The following is a 23,769-nucleotide window of genomic DNA, read 5'->3' as shown; positions in this document are numbered from 1 at the left end:
TATTCAACATATTTTATTCATGTATCTGAGATTCTAAGTACTCATATGTTTGTATATACACAGATATATTTAAATAAATACATATTTACGATATAGTAAATATAAATTATTGCAGTGAGTAGGTTTTATGAAGAATAGAAGTAAGGTAGATGATGCTTCTGAGGAGGTACAATTATTTTGGAAATAATCCAGACTTTGAAATGCTGTTGTTAATTTGTGTGGTTAGTACTAATAATTGAAACTGGGACTTTATACATATTGCACAAGCACTCTGTGACTGAGCTTCATCCCCAAACCCTGATATCACTGAATGTAGAAATCTTTTATGTAAAGTTCACTACATTATTTCACAGAGAACACACTTGCTCATACAAAAATATAGCACCCCTGATTTTATGTTTTCTGATAGCTTCTTTCTTCCCTAAATACAACCAAAATCTAAAGAGCTGATAAAGCAGCATAACTGTTTTTTATGCCAGCATTTTAGTACAAAACATTTGAACATCTGCAACATAAGTAAAAGGCACATTATATCCTCTCTCAACTATAAGTATCACAAATCCCTATAACATTTGGAAAATTACTTGCTCCTTCCTCTCCACATATTTGTACAGTGAACTCGTAGCTCACACTCACAATACAGAAATACAGTGATACTTCCATTTTCTGACTTTGTTTTACAATTTTGAGGAAGATGTGTGCTTTTATGTTTGTGCAGGGAAGATGGACATGATTGTGCTTGTTATGTGATGTGGAGTTTGTGAACAGAAGCAAAATTGTGCCAAACACTTTTATTTGCAAATCAAATTATTTACAAACAGAAGTGATTGTGAAGCGAGGTACACCTGTAACAAAGAAAATCAGCCATGAATTGAAAATGAGGACTATGTCTCTGAGATGAACTGTGCTATCTTCTGTAGTGTTATTTGTTAAACATGATATGATTATCTTATTTCTGTCCCTTGTGTTTCCTTTAGAGGTATGATTTTGATTGCAATGTTGACCTTATTCTTACATGGAACTTGTAAGTTTTTCACATTTTTTAGTTAAAGATGCAAACTGACACCCAATAACATACTGTTAACAAAAATTAAACTTTTTCTAACACAAATTTAAAATGTTTTCAGTATTATATGTCTCTACTTTTTGCAGAAAAAATAAATTATTGCAGTGAGTAAGTAGGTCTTATGAAGAATAGAAGTAAGGTAGATAATGCTTCTGAGGAGCAAGTTGTGAGCACATAAGATCATTCTCTCTGGTATAGCTATTTCTATACTTCTCATGTGTGATTCATATCCAACCAGCACCATTTCCAGTGGTGCTGATTTGTTTAGGAAAAAGAGATTCTCATAAAATTCTTAAGATTTTGCATGGAATTGGAATCTCATAATTGTGGAAATAAACATTTTCCAAAGCGGAAACTCTCTATCATTGCCTTCAAAGTAGGTAGACGGAGCAAACATTTATTTCTGAGAATATAATTACTTCTTACAGTGTACTCAAAGCTGTTGTACTTATTAACAAAGTGTCTCCGGTACATATCTACACTCAATAAAATGATAGTATGCAACTACCCACATCTGATTTGATTGTCATTAAACACTTGTTTCTGAATGGCAAAATAGGGAGCTAAAAGCAACCCAGTCCAGGTGTCCAGGTTGTTGGTCAAAAACCATCAGAATACTTCAGTATATGTCCATGCATGGAGCTCAACTTCAAAATCCCTGTAGAACTAAACTGAGTTTTAAATGGAAAATATGTTTTATGTAAAAATATCTCAAAGGACACATTAGAATTTTAGGGACACAGGTGGTGGTGAAGTAATAAAATAACCCTTATGGGAAACAAAAAATAGTGGGAACTTTTCAAACTTTCTGCCAGTGTGATGATTTATATAAATGAATAATTTCATTTGTATGTACCTGTTCATGTGTTTGTGTGTAAGCATGTATATATCAAAGCAAATGAGAAGCAACATGGTATATTCCTAATGAAAATCATAAATTTAATAGTTTTCAAGTTATTTTTTGTTAAGACCTTGTGAGATACAAGTTGAAAGCATTTAAATGCAAAATGTTTCCATCATTCCCATATATAAATTCACGTATTTTATTTATTTAACTTTTAGTATAGTTTTATTACATATTTACTGTGTGATATTAACATTATATGGTGATGAATTTATTTGGCAAGGTGGCAAATGAAATCCACATATCTTAATGAATTTCAGTCCCATTGGTCCCCTCTACCTTTCTTCTTATCTCCCGCTTACTTTCTTCCCCATCTCCAGAAGCCTAACTTTTGGTTTCTTGTTCTCCCCCCTTTATTTTAGTTATATACTTAAAATGTCACAGAGGGGTTTTTTTTCTCATGTAGAAAAAAACATGAAACATTTCATTTTTTGAGTCTGACTAGTTTTGCTCAAATGATGATTTCTTGTTCCATTCATTTTCCTGGAAAACGGCATTATTACATTCTTCTTTGTGACTCAGTAACGTTCTATTGTGTATAGTCACTTCTTTTTATTGCATCCATTTAAATATCATTGACTAATAGACACTTAAAAAGCATAATTACAGGTCCTAGTTGTATTATTCATACATAATAAAATAAATGTAATTGTGTAGTGGTTTACATCTAATGTCCCTTCAAGACCTAGTGAACTTACGCATGGGGTTTTTGGAGGTGATTGGGTCATGGGACATTGATGTTCATCAGTGGATTGATCTACTGAACTGGTAGCTAAATGTGATACTGAGAGAAGATGGCTCACCGAGGGCATGGCCTGGGAGGACCTATCTCCCTTTCTCCTCCCATAATGCTCTCTGCTTCCTACTGCAATTCCATGAATGATTCTCCTGCATGACACTCTGTCATGCATGCTGCCCTGCCTTTGAAACCTGCCTCAGACTATGGACTGAAACCTCTACAAACCATGAGCCAAAATAAATCATTTCTCCTTTAAATTGTGTTTGTAAGGTGTTGGGTCTCAGGAAGGAGAAGGTAAAGATAGACAGTATGCCCAGTTTTGATGTACTAATTAATATGGTGACCCTGGCAATAATAAAATATGGTCAATGTTTCAAAATTTCTATTAAATTATTAAAATAATACATATAATATATTTTTATTAATTAGAAATATTAAAATAAGAAATTCAAAAAGACTTACATAGAAAATTTAAATTCCATGTTATGTAGGTAGTTTCTGACATAATTATTTTTATTTTTATTATTTTTTTAATTTCTGTATAATTATTTTTTAATTTAGTAATAGCACTTTAAGCCATAAATGCTTTTATGTAAAATTGAAATTATATATTAATCACATTTAAAAAGGATTATTCAATATTAGTATGATTAATTAAAGGAACATCATATATTTATAATTTTTAGAAACTTCTTACTCTTTTTTTTTTTTTTTGTCTTTTTCCTTTTTATCGGTACCAGGGATCGAACTCACGACTGCCTGCTTGCAAGGCAGGTGCTTACGCCGCTGAGCTAAACCCCCAGCCCCTGAACTTCTTACTCTTAACAGTGCAATTTATAGAAAATGATAAAATAATATACACAAAGAACATTTTTAGCACAAACAGTGTAATTTATTTATAGAAAATGATTAAATAATATATACAAAGAACAGTTTTAGCACAAACTTAAACTACTAATGTTAACTGTGAATGTACAATAAATTTCAGTACCTAATCCCCACTCAGCAAATGAGAAATCCTCTCCCCTTAGCCTGGTTCAGTGTATGTGTACTAAAGGTTTTCTATCTAATTGTGTTATCTCCTTCCACTGTCCTGGCTTTTAAAATCCTATAAATTAGTCTCCTCTCCCCAGAATGATACTTGCCTGTATCATCCCTTTCTCTAAACAATTTAAAGGAAACTTTGTATAACAAATAGTTGACACTAGCTGCCTCTACAGGAAATAAATCCCACTTCCTAAAGTTTGCTTACACACCCTTTACCTCCAACAGTTTTTGTCATTTTCTCCAGTACCTGCCCATGTTAAACTGACTAGGTCACTCTATACTTTCATCTAACAACCTCTCTGAAATACAGAAACTAGTTCATTCATTCTGACTGCCTCAAATATAATTTTGATTTCAGAAACACCAATAATTTCATAGGCCTTCTCCTTTGCTGAAGACTCAACACTATTATATGATGACACTGAATACCTTTTCCTTGCTTTCTCTTGCAAACATTTAAATATGTTAACTTCTCAATCATTTTTAGGAGAAACTACTCTAACACTCTCCTCTGCAGCAGAGACTTGCTTTTTGTAAGTTTAGTGGTTTACTTTTCTGTTCCAAATCTACTGGCTAAATTCAGCTCAGTGTATTCTTGTAGTAAAGCTACTTTACAAATGAATTCTTTACATTTAAATTCAAGCTACATATTCCTAACTTCGTTTTACTAATTCTCTCTGAAGTTTTATAAATTATTAACTCAGTCTCTGTGCTGGATTAATTGCATCTCTGACCACCAACTCGTGATTCTTTCCTCTACTTAAATAAATTGCTCTTATTATCTTGAGCTTGGCTCTGTGACTTGCTTTCATCAATGGTCATTAACAAATAGTACAAGCACAATCTTGCAAATGTGCATTTGTTTCCCACCTCTGTCTTTGAACCAGTCAGGGGCATCCTGAGAAGTTTGGGCTGAGAATGTCTGACTGCACTGGCAGAAGTGAGGAGCTCCAGTTTTACTATCCTACTCCAGTTTGCCCAGCCAACAGCAGCTGACTCCGGATAGCAGGCCAAGCTGAAATCACCAAGACAGCACTCACCTAAAGCCCTGCTCTCTGATTTCTAGCTCTTGAACAAAAACATTTATTCATTGCATGCTGCTTATATTCTGTGCTTGTTCATCAGTATTCTTGTGACAAAAATGTGCCTGATTTGATCCTTCATCAGAGAACCTTCCTTTGCGTTTCAGAGAGATTGTATACTTGTAATTCCTTTAACATGTCTGATCATTTATTTAAAGCACCTTGGATGGCTTTCATTCTGGAAACTCTTTATATATTGTTCAGAATTTGGACTGAAGGTCCCTTTTCTCATGTCATTTTTCTTCTCTATACTTTTAAGAGTTGGAGGGAAGAGAGAGAGAAGAAAGTAGATATAAAAATTAAGATGTGTTTTATACACATATTCACACTAATGAATGTAATCATTACATGCTAAAAGCATGTTAAAACAAAAATAAAAAATAAAAGGGTAATAATTTTGCAAATGAATTCAATGTTTCCAGTATATAGCTAATACAAAATGTGCTGCTATAAACATGAGTGTTCATAGATCACTGTTTTACAGTGTTTTCAAATCTTTTGGGAAGATACCAAGAAGTGGAATAGCTGGGTCAAATGGAACCTCTAATTTTAGATTTTGAATAATTTCTATACTGATTGCCACAGTGGGTCTACCAGTTTATATTCTCATGACTAATGGATAAAAGCTTCTTTCTCACACAGCCTCACCAGCATTTCTTGGTAATAATCATTCTTTGTCAAGTAAGATGGACCCTCAGAGTTGTTTTAATTGGCATTTCTCATATGACTAGGGATGTTCAGCACTTTTTCATGTATTTATTCACTGCTAGTACCTCTTCATGCAACAAGTATGTCTTTCAGATGACCATTTTGGGTTGGATCTTTAAATCGGGGGGTTGATTTTTATTTAATTTGTTGGGAGCCGCAGCCGACACCGGTCGCCTTACTTGGCGGACGTAGGGCCTGTGGGTGGGAGCGGAGCCTGAGCTAGATTGCCCCTCCCATCGAGTGAGCCAAGTTGGCGCCTGCTTTCTGCCCTCTGATTGTGCTGGCGACTTAAACAACCCGCTCTATAAGATAGTCTGCCTAGCAACAGCTGATGTTAGCCAGTCAGCCCGCATCGCGCGCTTTGAACTGATTGGCTACTGTCACCCTATAAAAGTAAATGCCTCTCCCGCCACGAGAGAAGAAGCACAGAGAGAGATAGAGAAAGTCCACTGGCGAGAAAGGGCTGGTGGCAGAGTGGAGGCCTCACGGGGCCCACGGGGAGACAAATAAAGACAAGGTTGCACACCGCCAGACTTTGTCGTGTGTCTTTCCTGCCGGCCGGGAGTGACACCGACATTTGGTGGCCCGTACGGGGACCTGATCACTCCCCTCGGTGGTGTGCAACACTCCAGCGTGGTGCTGCCGGACAGGTGAGTGGGGGATAAGCCTGGGCTCTGGGTGGCGCGCACCTACAGGGCTTTTAGACTCCCCTCAGGCTCACGCGTAGGTGACAGGTTCTTTAAGTCACACGCGGTGAGTAACAGCCCTTAGAGGTTGAAGATGGGTAATTTACCGAGCGCGGAGGCGCGGCCCTTGGTAAAGGCCCTTAAAAAGCTTTTAAAGTCTAGAGACCTCAGGGTAGGTCAAAAAACACTGAAACTATTTATAGCGGAGGTAGATAGGGTGGCTCCCTGGTTTTTACCCACGGGGCATTTAAACCTGCCGTCATGGGAGAAGTTAGGCGGGGACCTCGCCTCTGCGGAATTGGAAGGCGATATTTCGCCGGCTATTCGCCCCCTGTGGGAAATGATACATGCGTACCTTGAAGGGGAGGGGAAGGGGTTCCCGTCGGCAGTTAGGGACGCGGAAATCATGGACGCACGCAAGGCTTTTGAGCAGGCAAAGTCGGAATGCTCTCGGGAGGGATCTGTCCAGGGGGAGAAGATCCAGGGAAAGATAGAGGACACCCAAGCTCTAGAGTCCTCCAACTCAGATAGCGAGGAGGAACTAGAAGGTGGGGCAGGAAGCCGAGAGGCCCGGAACCCCTATGCCGAGTTGCGCTGCGAATTGTGTGCGTGCGCCGCTCGAGAAAAGCAGAGAGAGGAGAAAGGACCCCCGAGCGCCCCCTGGCGGGGAGGAAATAGAGAGCCATCCGCTCCGCCCTGGAGCTCTTTTCCAAAACCGGTTCCCCGCCGAGAGGCCGCTACAGGGGACCCTCCCTTCTCTCAGCCGGCACAGGAAGTGACGCCCCGTTCCACTCTGTCGCGACCGCCGTCCTATGACGTTGCGCCGCGGGGCGGACGATATTTTCATGGGCGGTTATGGAGGGGTGAACGATGGCCCGGAGGGGATCCACCGATGCAAGGACTAGATTACGGTCCTTATGGAGTATTTCCTGTGCAAATGGCTCCAGGCCAAGGGCGCAATGTTTGGGAACCGTTTAAAATAAAACAGATTAGAAAATTAAAAAGTGCTGTCATGACCTTCGGGCCCACAGCTCCTTATACCATAGCTATGCTAAAAAACTTGTCTTCTGGGCCGCTCACCCCAGCGGACTGGACCCAGTTGACAAAAGCATGTCTACCCTCAGGCAGCTACTTAGACTGGCGAGCACACAGAGTTCTCTGCCAAACAGGCTGAAAAAAATGCCGGTCGAGAAAACGGGGGCTAGGGATTTAGCTCAGCGGCATAAGCGCCTGCCTTGTAAGCAGGCAATCGCGAGTTCGATCCCTGGTACCGATTAAAAAAAAAAAAAAAAAAAAAAAAACGAAAAAGACCAAAAATAAATAAATAAATAAATAAATAAATAAATAAATAAAAAAAAAACAAAAAGGGGGAGTAAGCCAAGGCCTGCCTCCAAAGGGGTGGTTATCTATGGCATTATTCACATACAATTTTTTAAACTTAAACAGTGAAAATTGCTCCCCAGCTATGGCACATTGTACCCCATCCCCAAAAAATAAAGGATGGGTTAAATGGAAGGACGTCCTGACAGGACAATGGATGGGCCCGGATCCGGTGGTTAGCTGGAACCGAGGCGCGGTTTGTGTTTTTCCGCAGGAACCGGGACGAGAACCACTGTGGGTCCCAGAGAAGTTGACGCGACAAGTCCCTCGACTGAAGATCAGACCTGTTCCACCAGGGGCCAACCGCAGACCCAACAACAAGATGAGCCCTAAAAGAACTACAGGACAATCCCTTTTTGGGGAGCCTGAAATGGCTTGCTCCCCTATGTTTTACCATTGTTAGGTCCCCTGTGCTCCTTGCTTCTGCTCTTACTTGTAGGACCATTCTTGCTCCGATGGGTTACATCATTTATTAATGGGCGCCTTGCGGCGGCCCGGCGTCAAGTACGCCTGGTTGCCCATGCGGCCCTGGCAGCAGCCCGTGATGGGCACAATGACCCCCAGGCCTACGCATGGCTCGCTCGACTGGCCTACGACCGGGTCTAGATATGGCGGGTCTTCCGCATTCCTTTCCTATTGACACCACACAGCAGGGTGGGTGAGTCAATGACGGGTAAGAGCGTGCCTCCCCAGCACGACTCAACCTAAGCAAGGCCCTACCCCATACTGCACGAAAGCCGCTGGATTACTAGAATCTGCCCAGATCTAGATGTCTCTCCGAGGGTATCGCACGGAGGGGCATGAGTGCATGCCTATGTGCATCCAGGTTCCGTCCAGTTCACTCCTGGCCCTGGAAAAAGGACGAGGGTCTCAAGGCCTTGGCGGACCCGGGGGCGGCCGACCAGGGTCCAAGCCAAGGGCCTACGGTGGGCCTCAACACAGGGCATAAGCCTCTGCACTCGATCCAGGGCGGGCTGCGATGCATACATTCATTCAAAGTAAATAAATTAGGGGGAGATGTTGGGAGCCGCGGCCGACACCGGTCGCCTTACTTGGCGGACGTAGGGCCTGTGGGTGGGAGCGGAGCCTGAGCTAGATTGCCCCTCCCATCGAGTGAGCCAAGTTGACGCCTGCTTCCTGCCCCCTGATTGCGCTGGCGACTTAAACAACCCGCTCTATAAGATAGTCTGCCTAGCAACAGCTGATGTTAGCCAGTCAGCCCGCATCGCGCGCTTTGAACTGATTGGCTACTGTCACCCTATAAAAGTAAATGCCTCTCCCGCCACGAGAGAAGAAGCACAGAGAGAGATAGAGAAAGTCCACCGGCGAGAAAGGGCTGGTGGCAGAGTGGAGGCCTCGCGGGGCCCACGCGGAGACAAATAAAGACAAGGTTGCACACCGCCAGACTTTGTCGTGTGTCTTTCCTGCCGGCCGGGAGCGACACCGACATAATTCTTGGCATATTCTACATATTATTCCTTTGTGTAAGCACTAGCTCATAAAAATTTTGCCCACAGTGTGCATTGTCTCCTCTCTCTGTTGGTGGATTTTTTTTCTGGGCAAAGCTTTTTTTCTATGATGAGACACAATTACTGGTTCTTTCAAATATTTCCAGTGTAATTAGGACTTCATTCATAAACTTTTTGCCTATACCTATGTTTTCCAGAGATCTACTTATTCTATCTTCTAGAATATTAAATGTTTCTGCTTTTGTATTTGTATCTTTGATCCACTTTGATTTTAATTTAGTTTATGGTGAGAGAAGTAGATCTAAGTTTAATTGCCATCATATGGAAAGTGAGTTTTCCCTGGACCATTTATTAAGGAAATTATCTTTCTTCCTATGGAGGTGTTTGATCCCTTTGTCAAAGAGAAGGTAATTGAATTTGCCTACAGTTATTTCTGGATCTTCTGTTATGTTCAATAGAGCCTCAGGTCTTTTCCCCCCTAATACCATGCTGTTATATCATGACAGCTTCGTAGCATACTTTCAAATGATATATCCTTCCTTACCTTTGTTGCTGAGAATTACTTTGGCAGTTCTAGATATTTTCTGGTTGAAAATTCAAAGATTTTTTTTTCTCTCGTTGTGTGAAGTATGCTATTGGTATTTTGATGTGAATTGCATTAAATCTGTATTACAGTTTTGGAAGTGTGGTCACTTTCACTACTTTTAAGTGAAATAAACCAGACATACATGTTAAGATATCCCCTTGTTTCTCCTATGTGAGAAACACAAAAAGTAAATAAAAACAAAAATAAGGACTGGTATTGGGAAGTAGGAAAAAAAATGTTCAGATTGGAAAGGGAACAAGGAAGGAGAAGGAGTAAAGAAAAGAAGAGCATATGGATTTTTTAAAAAATTGTAAAGAAAGAAAGAAAGACAAAGTTCTGTAAATGGTTAGGGATAAAAGGATTAAAGGGAAGGGAAAGAGATGGGGAAAAAACAAATTAAGATAGGTTATGTATAGGCACAAATTTCCCATGATGAATGTGATCATTATATATGTAAAAAGTGTACCAATCCTCAATAAAAAGAAAAAAACCTTAGGCTAATGCATATATATTAAACAGTGAATAAATAGATGCTCAGCCTTGGGATAACAGTCATGATAAGAATAGGGATATTACAGAATATTTAAATTTTGTTTCTTTAATAAAGTTAAATTATTCTTTAACAGTATTTTTTAGCTAATATTAGTTATGCCTACATAGTATATTTATTTCAAAAAAAGAAGATTTTAAGGAGATAAATATCACCTGGCAATAATATGTAAAAATAAAATACATTTCTAATGTGGCATCTCTTTACCTATCCTATCATTTTCCTATTTATAAAGTGTCTGAATATACATGATATATATACATATATATATATACTTTTAGAAAAAAGATAGGATCGTTCTCTAATAAAATGCTATTTCTTTGTATAATTGTTTTATTTTGAAGAACTGATACAATATTCGTGCACAGGAAATTATTAACATAAATTTAATTTACAACTTTTAGTGAAGTAATTCTCATGAAAAATAGCACCTCATTAACCACTTTAAACAATTTACTGACTTTTAAAAAGCTTATAATTTCAATATATTTTTTAGGATTTTAAATACAGCATCCGTACCTACTAAGCAGACATTACTTGTTACTTCTTTCTCAACCTTGGTAAACATTTCTTTCTTTTTATCCATGGATATATCTAACATGGACCTTCCATGTCAATATAACTGTAAAATATGGTATTCACTGTCTAAGACTTCTTCAGTTTAGCAAAGTGTTTCAAGGCCCATCCATCTTGTTCATGTGTTAGTACTTCATTTGTTCTGGCTTAGTATATGCATATGATGAGTATGTCTCACTTTATCTTTTCATCTCATGATGAGCATTCAGCTACTTTCACTTTTTGACCAATAATGCTGTCATGAATTAATCCATACATGTGTGGATGGGAGGCCACTTTTCAGTTCTATATGGTAGAGAACCAGTATTGGAATCATTGAGTTATATGTTTTATGTTGAAAGCTATTGATGCTTCATGAAAAAGAAAAATATTCAGAAAATTAAGTACCAAATTTTAAAATGATATATTTAAAATAAGATGGGAGGGATTCAATTATGTTAGGTATATATATTTTCTTGTTGTATTTTATGATAAACACAGAAAGAACTGATAGAAAATAAGGAAAAGAAGGGGAAGAAAACCAACATGAGGAGGGAGGCTGGACCTGAACACAACTTGATATTTCCATGTGTGAGAATATTATATTGAAACTTTAATTTACATAATAAACATTTGTTACTTTTTTAAAAAAAAAAAGAATGAGAATTAATGTATCAAAAATCAAGCATAAGGTATAAAATAGACTACTGTAAAGAAAAATTAACTTTTTGAAAAATTAAGGTACATATACTTCTGGTAAATTGGTAAACAAGAAAACAAAAGTAAACAACATAAAAATTAGCCAAATGCAAACCCTTCAAAAATAATTTGCAATGAATAAGCAGTTTGAATTCATTTCAGATAATCCACTAAATTATATAGAGATGAAGACAAATTTGACAATAAAAATAACACAAGAGTGAAAAACTAAACAGAAAAAAATTATTACATACTTAACACCATATCCAAACTTGTGTGATCCATTCTTTAAACTCAATAACCTATATAATTGCCCTATTCAGAAGGTGAATTTCAATATCATTTTTTTTTATTGTCTGGGACAGGGTCATGTTATTCAATTCCAGCTGACCTTGAGCTCACTGTGTAGCCGAGCCTTGTGAGCATCCTTTTGCCTCAGCCTCCTGAGTGCTGGAATTACAGGTGTGCACCACCACACTTGGCTCAATATCATTCTTGAATTGTATAATGTATTTCAGAACTTGATAAAATAGGAAAAGGTGCTCAGTTTATATTTTCAAAAACATAAACTGTTCATTTCAAAGATATTCTCTACAGAAAGAAAAAAAAAACAAAAATTTTCACAATCTTTTCATGAATTTATAAAAAATATAAATCACAGATGATTTAGCTAACAGTACTGTACTAAACTGAGATAAACATTAAAGTATATTCATGATAATGATACATACATGATCTGTCTGGTCAACTATTTTATATCTTTCCAAAAAGACCTGACAATTTTTTCAATATGTATTTAAATTTTTGAAAACTATTCACAATGTTCTACAATGATTTAAAATAAAACAGTAAAAAACATTTTAGCTTAATAAAATTTATGCATATAGAAAAAGAACATGCTTCACACTCATCTCACACTCTTTACACTCGATCATGAAACTGCAAAAGTAAGGAAAGATATTCATATTATCATATAATAATCTGTTGAGTCTTCACCAAAGGAGAAAACAAATGAAATTAGTAGTGTTGCTGAAATCAAAATTATATTTGGAGGGAGTACGAGTGAATGAACTACCTCCAGTATTTCAGAGAGGTTCTGTTAGATGAAAGTATAGAGTGACCTAATCAGTTTAACATGCAGGTACTAGAGAAAATGACTAAAGCTCTTCATGATAAAGGGTCTTTAAGCAAACTTCAGGAAGTGGCATTTTGTGTAGAGGAAGCTAGTGTTGACTATTTGTTATACAAGTTTCCTTTAAATTGTTTAGAGAAAGGGATGACACAGGAAAGTATTTTGGGGTGGATAAGGCTACTTTGTAGTATTTTAAAGCCAGGACAGTGGAAGGAGATGACACAATCGAATAGAAAATCTTGGGTACACATAGACTGAACCAGGCTAAGGGGAGAGGATTTCTCATTGTTTGCTCCAGGGGGATTAAATATTGAAATTTACTGTGCATCTACATTTAACATTACTGCTATGTTAATACTACTAAATCACTATTTTCTTTACTATCTTTTCTAAATACTAAAAGATTACAAACTTAAAAAATTAAGAAAGTGTAGTTTATTTCTTTACTTTCACTCTCAAATAAGTGCAAAGCAAGTTAAGTATTTGGTTCTCTCCTTATTCTGGGCCAACAAAGTAATACTTACTATTATTTTTCTTAATGTAGATAAATAACATGTATTTTTCCAGCTTATTTGATTTTGAAGGCTATCTGGAGAAGTGCGTATCTCATTAATCTGAGAAACATTTTTTGTCCATCAGGATAAAGAAGACATGATCAGGTAACCATTTCCAAATTAAAAATATGAATGTTGAAATCTCATATTATGAACTCATGAATAATCTATAGTTATCATCAGAAAGACAGCATAATTAAACAGAATAAAGTTAGTGATGCTGGTATATATTATCCAGAAAGGAATTAATTGGACTTTTCAGTCACTAATTGAAAATAGAAAAAAATTAGCATCAGGTTATAGGACCTCCATCTACTTTGTTTCTTTGGATAACTCCACTTTCACACTGTTGATAGAAAATTGGATTAGGAATGACAACAGCTAGGGAATATGGCAAAATTAAAGAAAGCACACATGAGTGACATTGGAATTCTGAATACAGACATTGGAAATACATCACTTCACATCATCTCTTATGATGGTGAGATTGTGGTAAAGAGTATGGTAAAACAGGATCTAGAGGAAGGTATTGTCAGAAACAAACAGCTAAGAAAAAACATTGTATACATATTCCCATCCCCTGTATTTCCTTATCTTTTCATTTTCTTCATTTTCCTAATCTTACATTTCTTCTCCTTTCCTGTAAAATGTGCTTTTTTATACGCTGTGTGGTTTTGTATCCTTGCAACTTGAAAGGATCCTTACAACACAGTCTCCGTATCTGCTTGGTTTTCACCCATAGACAATAGGGTTCATCGTGGGGGGCAAGAGCAGGTAGAGATTGGCCACAAGGATGTGGCAAGATGGAGGGATGACATTGCTCCCAAAGCGATTGAAAAAGAAACAGAAAAAGGCTGAACTGTAGGAGGAAACAATGGCACAGATGTGAGCAGTGCAGGTGCTAAAGACCTTCTGCCGAGCATCTGCTGCGGAGAGGCTGATCACTGCCTGCAGGATCATGGTGTAGGAGACTGTGATGCACAGAATGTCAAAGCCTCCAATCAATAGGGCAATCATGAGACCATAGATAATATTGAACTTGATATTTCCACAAGATAACTTAGCTACAGATAGCTGGTCACAGTAAGTATGGTGTATTATGCTGCCTTTGCAGTAGGGCAGTTGCTTGATGATTAAAATCAAGGGAACTATGAATAGCACTGCTATCAATAAAGTAGCAATCCCAGACCTTATAATGACAGGATTGGTGAGAATGGTTGAGTAGTGCAAAGGGTAGCAGATGGCCACGTAGCGGTCCAGGGCCATAAGCATGAGCGCTCCAGCCTCCATCACTGTGAAGGTGTGAATGAAGAACATCTGGACCAAACATTCATCAAAGCTAATTTCCTTTAGGTGGAACCAGAAGATACATAGGGCTTTGGGGATGCTAGCTGTGCACATGACAAGGCCAGTGAAGGACAGCATGGCTAAGAAGTAATACATTGACCTGTGGAGGGAGTCCTCAAAGCTGATGAGGTAGAGCAGTCCACAGTTCCCAACCATGGCCACCACATACATGGAGCAGAATGGGAAGGAAATCCAGATGTGCATGTCCTCCAGCCCCGGAATCCCATTAAGAATCAGGGAGGTTGGGGTCAGGCCTGTTTCATTCAGCAGCATGATAAGCTCAAAATAGTCTTTCAGTTGATTGTGGGAATTTTACTTTTGTTTTGCTTTGGTTTTTGATCTTCTAAGTTTAAAGAAAATTTACAATTATGATCTTTTTCTGTCTCTTTTATCTGATAAACAGAGCACATTAATACCAACCAAATTTAAAACACCAGCTAGTATTTTCTTAAAATTCATTTAAATTGAACATTTTTTGTTCATTAATTTATCAATTCTTTCAAAATGCTGCACACATATTTAGCAGCTAGCACGCACTAAGCTGTATTGCTGTTATTTTTAAACACAAGAAATGTGTAGATGCAAATTTGGAAATATATATGCAAATATAATTGTGTTATGATCTAAGTATATTCATTATGTTTTATATAAATGTTCAGAATTCAGTACATTCTTTTTTAGGTATCTTCTCAAAAATAAGCTCATGGGACATCTTAGAAATAAAATAGCTGATATGATTTGGATTCATTTATTTTTGTTCTTATTCTTTATAAGTCAGTCATATTTATTTAAGTTACAGCAAGTATTATTTTAAAAATTACATATGAAAAAAAATCAGTTTAATATTCACTAAAATTCAGAAATATTTTTATGTCTTCACTTTATAATTAAGTACATGGAAGTACTTGGTATCTGAGGCTTCTTTGTGTCTGAACACGAATGTTTAACACTTCTCTAAAAATTGCTCACAAGAGTTACAAATGGCTAACAAATATCTGAAATGTTCAAGGTCAATGGCCACTAAAGAAATGCAACTTAAAACAACAGTGGGGTTACATCTCACCCTATAAAAAATGGCCATCATCAAGAAATCAAATAACAACAAATTCTGGAGAGGCTGCAGGGGAAAAGTAGCCTTTCTACATTGTTGGTAGAAATGTAAACTAGTACAACCACTATGGAAATCAGTATGGAGATCTCTCAAAAAACTAGAAATTCCCTTTGACCCAGCTAGTCTCCTTCTAGGTATCTTCCGAGAAGACTTAAATATACTATATTACTACAGTGGCACAGTGGTTTATAGCACCACAATTCATAATAAATCTTGGAAGGAGCCTAAATGTCCATCAACCAATGAACAAACAAAAAATTTATTTACACACAGTGGAATATGATCTCACATAAAGAAAGATAAATTTCAGTCATTTCGTGGCAAACAACAGTATAATGTCAAGTGAAATAAGGCAGGCACTGAATCTTAAATATAGGATGGTTTCTTATATGAGAAAAATCCAAATGATTAATAAATTGCAAAATAAAAGATAGATAATAAACAGGGAGATGGGCCTTTTGTAAACTGGAAATGGATAGAGATGAAAGAGGAAGAAAGGAGAGGAAGGAAGGAAATAGGATGAAAAATGAGATTAAGATGTGTTATGCACTTGTACCAACTATGTACTGCAAAGAAGTACAAATAAAACATTTTAAAATGAATTTCTAAAAATATAGAGCCATAATAAAAAATCCAGTTTCATCATTCTATTATTTCCCATTCTTTCATTCATTCAGTTTGTGTAATTTAACTATTTTCCCTAAACTTTGCATTTTTGAACAGTATACCTTTTTACTTTTTGAAATTATTTTTATAATTGCCATTTAATGGTTACATTTATCTTAATATAGGTATTGCATTTTATACCTATCCTAAATAGTAGTCTTTACTTTCTACAACATTTAATATGATTTTATTTTTGCTTAGTATTTGATCTAGATTCTCAAGATGGTTTAACTCATTGTCAGAATTGTAAAACTTTATAAATATCATTTCCCTCATCTTATAACAACCTGTCAATTTTTTCTTTGCCCAATGCATTAATAGTTGGAAGAAGATTTCTGCACACCTACCTATTTGAAATTTCCTAGGTTTGGTGCATATTTCTCAAATATAGTGTTAGATTTATATAGAGTTTATTCTCTTCACAATTTGACTATTTTAAATTCTAAGATAGATATTCTTTTCCCTTATTATTTTTAAAATCATTTGTCTGTTGGTCTCTCTGCATCCAGTACACATAAGAATTTTGATCCTTTTTAATGTGAATTATGCTTCCTTTGCTTTTCTTCATTCACTTAGTTTTGTTTTTGTTTTGTTTTGTTTTGTTTTTTTACCTTCATGTGTTTATGTCTTTGAACTTAATGGTGATGTTGAAGAGAAAAACTTATCGATCTACAAATAATTTTTGAATCTGGAAACCCTTGGTTTTGCAAAGTTTCCATTAACATCAAAGAATTTCTTAATCATCTTCCCGTCATTTTTCTACAACTCCTTGTTCTGACTTTGTACATTATACACTTAAATTTTTCTTTTTTAAGAAAAAATTTCTGTTGCATCATTTTGTGATACATTTTTTAAAAAGCTCCTCAACTCTAACTTTGAGATATTTTTCATATATATATATATGTATATATATATATATATTTTATATATATATAACACATTTTTAATATATTTTTCTCTGAATATTGTGAGTAGAGCAATAACTAAACATATTGGTTATATAATGTTTTTTCTTTACTCACAACTAGTAGGTCATAGGTAAATTATCCCCATACCTTCTAACTTTCAATTATTTATTTTATTGCTTACTTTTCTGTATTATATTTTGAATGAACTCTTAAAAACATTTATAAATATAGTGTAGTGCTTGATTATTAATTCATACCTGAGAGGCTGTGGAAAGCTGTTTGGAAACTTTCCTTGAAGTATGTATTGCATTGATTCATATCATCGCTTACAGTGCTTAAGTAGGAATATCGCTTCATTGGAGATATTTTTTATTTCATTTTTCATAGATCTTTGCTGAGGACCTTGAATTTTTCTAGAAAGAGATCTTTGCTGAGGACCTTGAATTTTTCCAGAAAGAAATCATCAGTAAGGCCTTGGGATTTAGCTCAGTGGCATAAACGCCTGCCTTGCAAGTAGACAGTCATGAGTTCGATCCCCGGTAGAGATAAAAAGGAAAAAGACAAAAAAAAAAAAAAAAAAAAAAGAAAGAAAGAAATCATCAGTATGCATCCTGCAACATGCTACAACCCGCTTGCTGTCAATAATTACATAGTACAAAGATCTGACAATTATGAATATTGGATTCAATTTTTCAGTTTTTGGTGCATTGCCATTAAACTATATCATACAGAATATGCATTTATTAAAAATAGTTGATCAAGCTCCTACCAAAAATAAATTCCAATCATTATAAGAGGTTATTTAACATTTTTTAGGTTGATGGATGAATCAGAAAGATCAAATTATTCTGTATTCAGATTTTCTACCTACATCTTTGTTTTAAATTTATGGGTTTGTACTGAAGGACCACAGAGTATTTATTGAGGATGGCAATTGTTTTTGTTATGTTCAGAATAGTACTCTTCAAAAATATCTTCTTCGGTCATTGATATTGCTTTATATTTGTATTTATCATGTATATCAAGTTATTTGATATATGTTGGTTTTCAATAAGAAAAATTTGAGGCAAACTAGGAAAAGTTTGTAAGAGGAATGCACCATTGTTATTCAGACTAAAGGAAGATTACAATTCTGCCAGGTCAAAATGGATAGAGACAAATTATGTCTTCTTATTGTCCTCTTATCCATTCATAGCGTACTAGTATGTTTGGCTGTGCAATTTTGCAATCTTATCTCCTTTACTGCTCATTTTGTCCCCAAAATTACTTAGGGTCTTATCCACATCAAGACGTATCGGGGCGTCTTAGGCAGCAACAGACAGCCAGTCTCCAAGCTACATTAATATTATAGTTAACAGACAACCAGAGTTATTCTTAACAAACAAACTAGATGTAGTCTATCTCTTGTTATTTTAACATTCTGGTAGTGTAAAATGTCTGGAAAAACTTAAATTTTAAAAACTCTTTATATTAAAATAGATTTCCTTTTATATTTATAGTAAATGCATATAGTACGTCAATTAACTTGACACATTAGATGTAAATAATTTTGAGTTGATAGCCACATTAAATCTTGATGCAAGTATTATTAAACTGTAACCTCATATTATTATTTTAAATACATAAAAGGAAGCACCAGAAGATTAAAAAAAAACTGACAACATCTGCCTCAAAAATCAGCAATTTTCTAAAATGCATCATTAGTCTTAGCAAGTAAGGGGAATTACCAAAAAATAGGACAAAATAACATAGCGGATGATTCATATTTTTGAAGGAGAAGTAAGTTATTTGAATTACCTCACAACAGCAATAATTCAGAGTGATATTTAAGGAAATATAATACAACTAAAAAGAGATGTAGAAGAAAAAATATCATCTTAAAATATCCACAAAGATTTTCTGGATAGATAGAAAACATAATAAAACACAAAAAAATTTACTAAATCAATTGAGATAATAATTTCAGATATTGCAGAAATAAAGGCAAAAAAATCTGTCAAATCAAGGTCCCTTTGAAATAATAAAACCTTTAGTACAGTGCAGTTTATACTAATGTAGAACGTCATTTTATCTCTAGGTTTGGTAAAGTTTCTACACAAGTCTCAAAAAGAGAAAACTGCATCTTTTTCTTCTTAATACTGGGAAGTTTTTAAATGAATTGATCACTTAAATCATATAAATAGCTTCCTAGCTGATGTTCAGTTTCTTCTCTAAAATCATTGGTTGTTCTTAAATAATGTTAAAGCTAACAAAATCCTTGAAATACTATGTTTTGAAAAAAGAGAACTATGTTTATTACACAATACTGTGTTTATATGAATCACTGACATCAATTTTTATGATCAGGAATAGAAACCTGTACTTCAGATTTGTACACAAAACTATATTGAGATATTATTTGAAAAATACAAAGTGTAAACATTCATATATATCCATACACATGTGTATAAGTACATATGTACATAATGCATGAATATTTATATATTATTAGTTACTGGAAAATAAAGTTTGAGACTTTTTTGATAAATGTTTGGCTAGTATCAAATGCATGTCATAAGTCACTGAGCAAAAGACAATTACTGTTCATTTTTGCCTTAATACATTTTAATATTCAGTCTTGACTAATGTAGCTATGTGATAGAAGTAAATGGGGAAATTAGGGAATGTATAAGAATCTGTATACCAGAAGTAGAAAATATATTTCTGAGGTTTCATGTGTTATATGCTAAAGAATTAATTTCCTAAATATAAGAAAAACACTATATGCTGTTTAGATCTCCTGTGTTTCTGTAATTATAGCTATAATACAATGACTTATACAGCATTTCATGTTGAATACTTTCAAATCATTCAGTAAGAGATGCACACTTATTCCAAAGTAATACAGTATCAGCTACAAAATAAGGTTAGATTTTTCTGCGCAAAGTCAATTTGAAATGATTTCAGTATACCATAATTTAATTGTTGTTGCAATGATAATGAACTCTTAAGTTTCCTATGGCATATACAGATATTCAAATACTAACTTTAATTCATGAATATAATTTATAAAGTATAGCAGATATAACCCGGTGTCTGTTTTCCTTCATAAAATTCATTGGAAGTCTTTAAGATCCATTTTCTTCCCCAAATATGACAGTGGATTCCTTCAAGTTGGTGCTGTTATTCAAAATGAATGAAACACATTAACACTTTAGTCTTTCTCCAGATGAACCAAGAAAGACTTCGGGCATTCTGAGGAATAAAAAAAAAAGGCAGGCAATAGGCTGGGGTACTCTTTAGTGACCGTGTAACCCCTAAATCTTCTTCTCAGGTGTGATTTCCAGCTAACTTTCATCAAAACAGTATTGATGACTTCTGTATGTATAGGAAAGTGACAGAAATATTCAAAGTGCCAGAAAAGTTAAATTGATCCATCCTCTGAGAGTTGATTTTAAAAATTGTTTTAAGAAAACTTAATCTTTTGTAACATTTATGCTTTCAAACATGGTGAATGGAATCACATTCATATCTCTGAGACAACCACAGCTATTCTTATGTAATAGCAGACTCTCTCCTTTTGCAACTTAAAAACAACTGCCATGACCTCCCCTTTGTATGTCTTTTAATACCTACTTTCTAGAAAGCAAAACACTGAGATGAAAGTAGTCTGGGTCAGGTGTTCAGCGTCTCCCTCAAAGGAATACTACAATATTTGTATGTGCGTGACCCTCAATGTCTGAATAATATAATAATTTCTTTCGACCTGAGCATTTAAAGGATAATTTGTGTTAAATATCTCAAGGGAATACTTCAGAATAATAGAAAAAGGTGCTGGTGTAGGAGTCAACATTATGAGATGAGGAAAAAGAGTGGAAAATGCATAAATGAATATTTCACATCATATGTTGTGCACCTCTACCTATGTGTATGTATAAGAGAGAGCATATGTATGTGGAGGGACAAGAATAAACACTAACTTTTCACTGAAAATTTGTGATTTGCACAATTACTGCAGTTGTGTTTTGTTCTGTGTAGAGCACAGTAGCATGCAAGTGGAGAGTACCTTAAGTATAGTGTGCTTCAATCTCTCACAAAGACATCTGCATTTGTTCCTTTATTCACTTATTTTCACATATTTAATTTAAATTCCATATCTGAATTCTTTGTACCTGCTAAGCTGGGCTAGGAACTCTTAACAAAGGATCAAATCATGTGAGCTTTGATCTTTGCCAGTTTTCTTCTCAGTGAGAATGACAGTGACTCTTATAGCTATGTAGAAGTTCCTTAAAATGTCAACATACCATTCCCAGTGGAGCATGCTGGGATTCCAGATGCTATTGATGATGATACAGGAAGATTGAGTTGAAGTACAACCTGAAAATTCTAGCCAGACTCTTTCTCAATGTAAAAAGTTAGGGATGGTGTTAAGCTCCCTGGGTACTAAAGTAGAGACACACACACACACGCACACGCACACACGCACACGCACACACACACACACACACACACGAAATCCATGACAGTTACATGTCAAGCTATGAAGAAATACATGTTAAACTTTGTAATAATAATGACAATGACAAGGAGTGCGTAAATAAAAATACGTTTACATCTATAATAGGGAAGGAGGGATGATGTTGTGCAGCATGTTGAGCAGAACTGGAATCAATGCAGCCTTTGTCTCTGAGAGGTGAGTTATTGAAAGTACAACAACAGCAGTCTATAAGAAGAGAATGAGGATAAGATGGGAGCTACAAGTGCTCAGAGCCTTGGATGCAGCTTCAGGTGAGTTCAGTCTAAGTAAAGAGAGCAGAATCAAGGTGTATGACAACATAATAAGACCCAGACCACTCCCCATTCCAACCCATGCCAAGACCAATTGGCAAATGCTATTTGCTCTCCTATCATCACAGGCCAGGCTGGTGACCCCAAGGTTAGAACACAGGCAATGTTCAATTTCATCCCTGGAACAATAATTACACTGTGCGGCAAGCACAGTCACTGTAATGACAAGCAAACCATTTCTAAGCACCATCAACAAGGTGGCTTTTAAGATCAAGGAGTCAGTCACAGTTGATGCATAACAAAGAGGGTGACAAATAGCTACATATCTGTCAAAAGCCATGCAGAGGAAGATACCAGATTCCATTCCAATAAAACAGTGAATGGCATACATCTGAGCAAAACACTCATCAGACTAATGACCTTGGCATTGAACCAGAAAATGGCCAGGATCTTTGGCATGATGGTAGTGGCCAGCCCCATGTGTACTACGGAAAGGACACCCAGGAAAAGGTACATGGGCTGCTTCAGAGAAGGGTCCTGGAAGATGGTGATGAGGATGAGGATATTCGCACCAATTGCTGAGAGATAGAGCAGAGCCAGTGGAACAGAAAGCCAGTGCTGCCAGCTGTGGATGCCTGGGAAGCCCAGCAGAATGAACTCAGACACCTGGGATTCAGAGCTATTGGAAACTTTCAAAGACGCAGGCATATTTTCACATGAGGAAAAATGTTTTCAAAGATATTTATCTGAGTATAATCTTCATGAAACATTATTTAAAAAGTGCTTTTATATAGTACATTTTGAAGGTATAATAAAATGAATTCTGTATCCCCCTCCCCTTATAGTTTTTAAAGATGGTTTAGATAGTACTGGAGTAGTATCAAGCAGAAGGTAAAACTAAAGTCACAATTATCTCTTCTGGGATGAAGTTTAGTGGTACAGATTTGCCTACAGTGTACCAGGCTCCTGGAGTTGGTCCCCACCACTGTAGCCAAAACAACAGAGCGGGGATAGCAGAAGAGACAGAGAGGAGAGCCAGAACAAGAAAGGGAAAGGGAGAGGAAAAAGTTTGGGACAGGGACAGGAATGGATAGGGAGAAGAGAGATAATGGATCGTATTCAACGCTGTTGACAAACCAGGAAATTTAAGATGAATATCAAATCATTATTTTTATTACGTGCAGTTATGCCGGGTTTGAATTATGACATGAATATGGTTGACCTGTTTCCAATCCTTTCGACATCTTTACATAAATTTTCTGGAATCAAGTGGATATGCAAGGATTCTTCATATATTTCTTAATTTAGGTTGATCCAGACAGTTATTAACTAGAAAGAATGAGACACTTTGAATAAAGAATTAAGAGAAATTCAACTGTATAGATAAACATTTTTCTAAGTTGGTTTACATGTCCATTAATGGTATAGGTACACTGCCAAACATTTTTATCATGAACTTTAAAAGACTTTCAGGAATAAACTATACTGCAGATTGAGGGATAGACATATGTTCTTTGATATTCTCCTAAATGTGTACTTTGAAAAATGATGTGAAAAAATATCTTAACAAGAATTTAAGCAATATGGTTGAATTTTTCAACCATAAGGGGTTGAAAGGGGTCATGCCATGCAGACACATCTTTTGATTTTTTGCCTAGTTGAATCCTAGAGGACCTCCAAAGACAGGATTTAGGATAAGTAATAAGATGCTTTTTAAAATTAGTGTGGTAAGAATATTTAACATGAGATCTACTCTCCACAAAATTCGTACCTACACAGGATAGTATTTTTAATAGTATGTATAATATTATAT

At 35.9% G+C, this 23,769-nt stretch overlaps 1 protein-coding gene and 1 pseudogene across 1 annotated transcript; both read right to left on the bottom strand.

Annotated features, from left to right (window-relative positions):
• Positions 1 to 13,889: 13,889 nt before the first annotated feature.
• On the bottom strand, positions 13,890 to 14,777 carry LOC100735814 (olfactory receptor 52N4-like). The gene has a single exon (XM_013147573.3). The coding sequence runs from the start codon at positions 14,775 to 14,777 to the stop codon at positions 13,890 to 13,892; it is 888 nt and encodes a 295-aa protein (XP_013003027.3).
• A 7,006-nt stretch (positions 14,778 to 21,783) lies between these two features.
• Positions 21,784 to 22,664, bottom strand: LOC100736095 (olfactory receptor 56B1-like; annotated as a pseudogene).
• Positions 22,665 to 23,769: the final 1,105 nt, after the last annotated feature.

The sequence above is a fragment of the Cavia porcellus genome, unplaced genomic scaffold (genome assembly GCF_034190915.1).
Source record: "Cavia porcellus strain 051 isolate PalLab524CR breed Dunkin Hartley unplaced genomic scaffold, mCavPor4.1 scaffold_9, whole genome shotgun sequence".
Taxonomy (NCBI): Eukaryota; Metazoa; Chordata; class Mammalia; order Rodentia; family Caviidae; genus Cavia; species Cavia porcellus.
The sequence above is the reverse complement of the archived record's forward strand: the minus strand, read 5'-3'. Positions and strand labels throughout refer to the sequence as shown.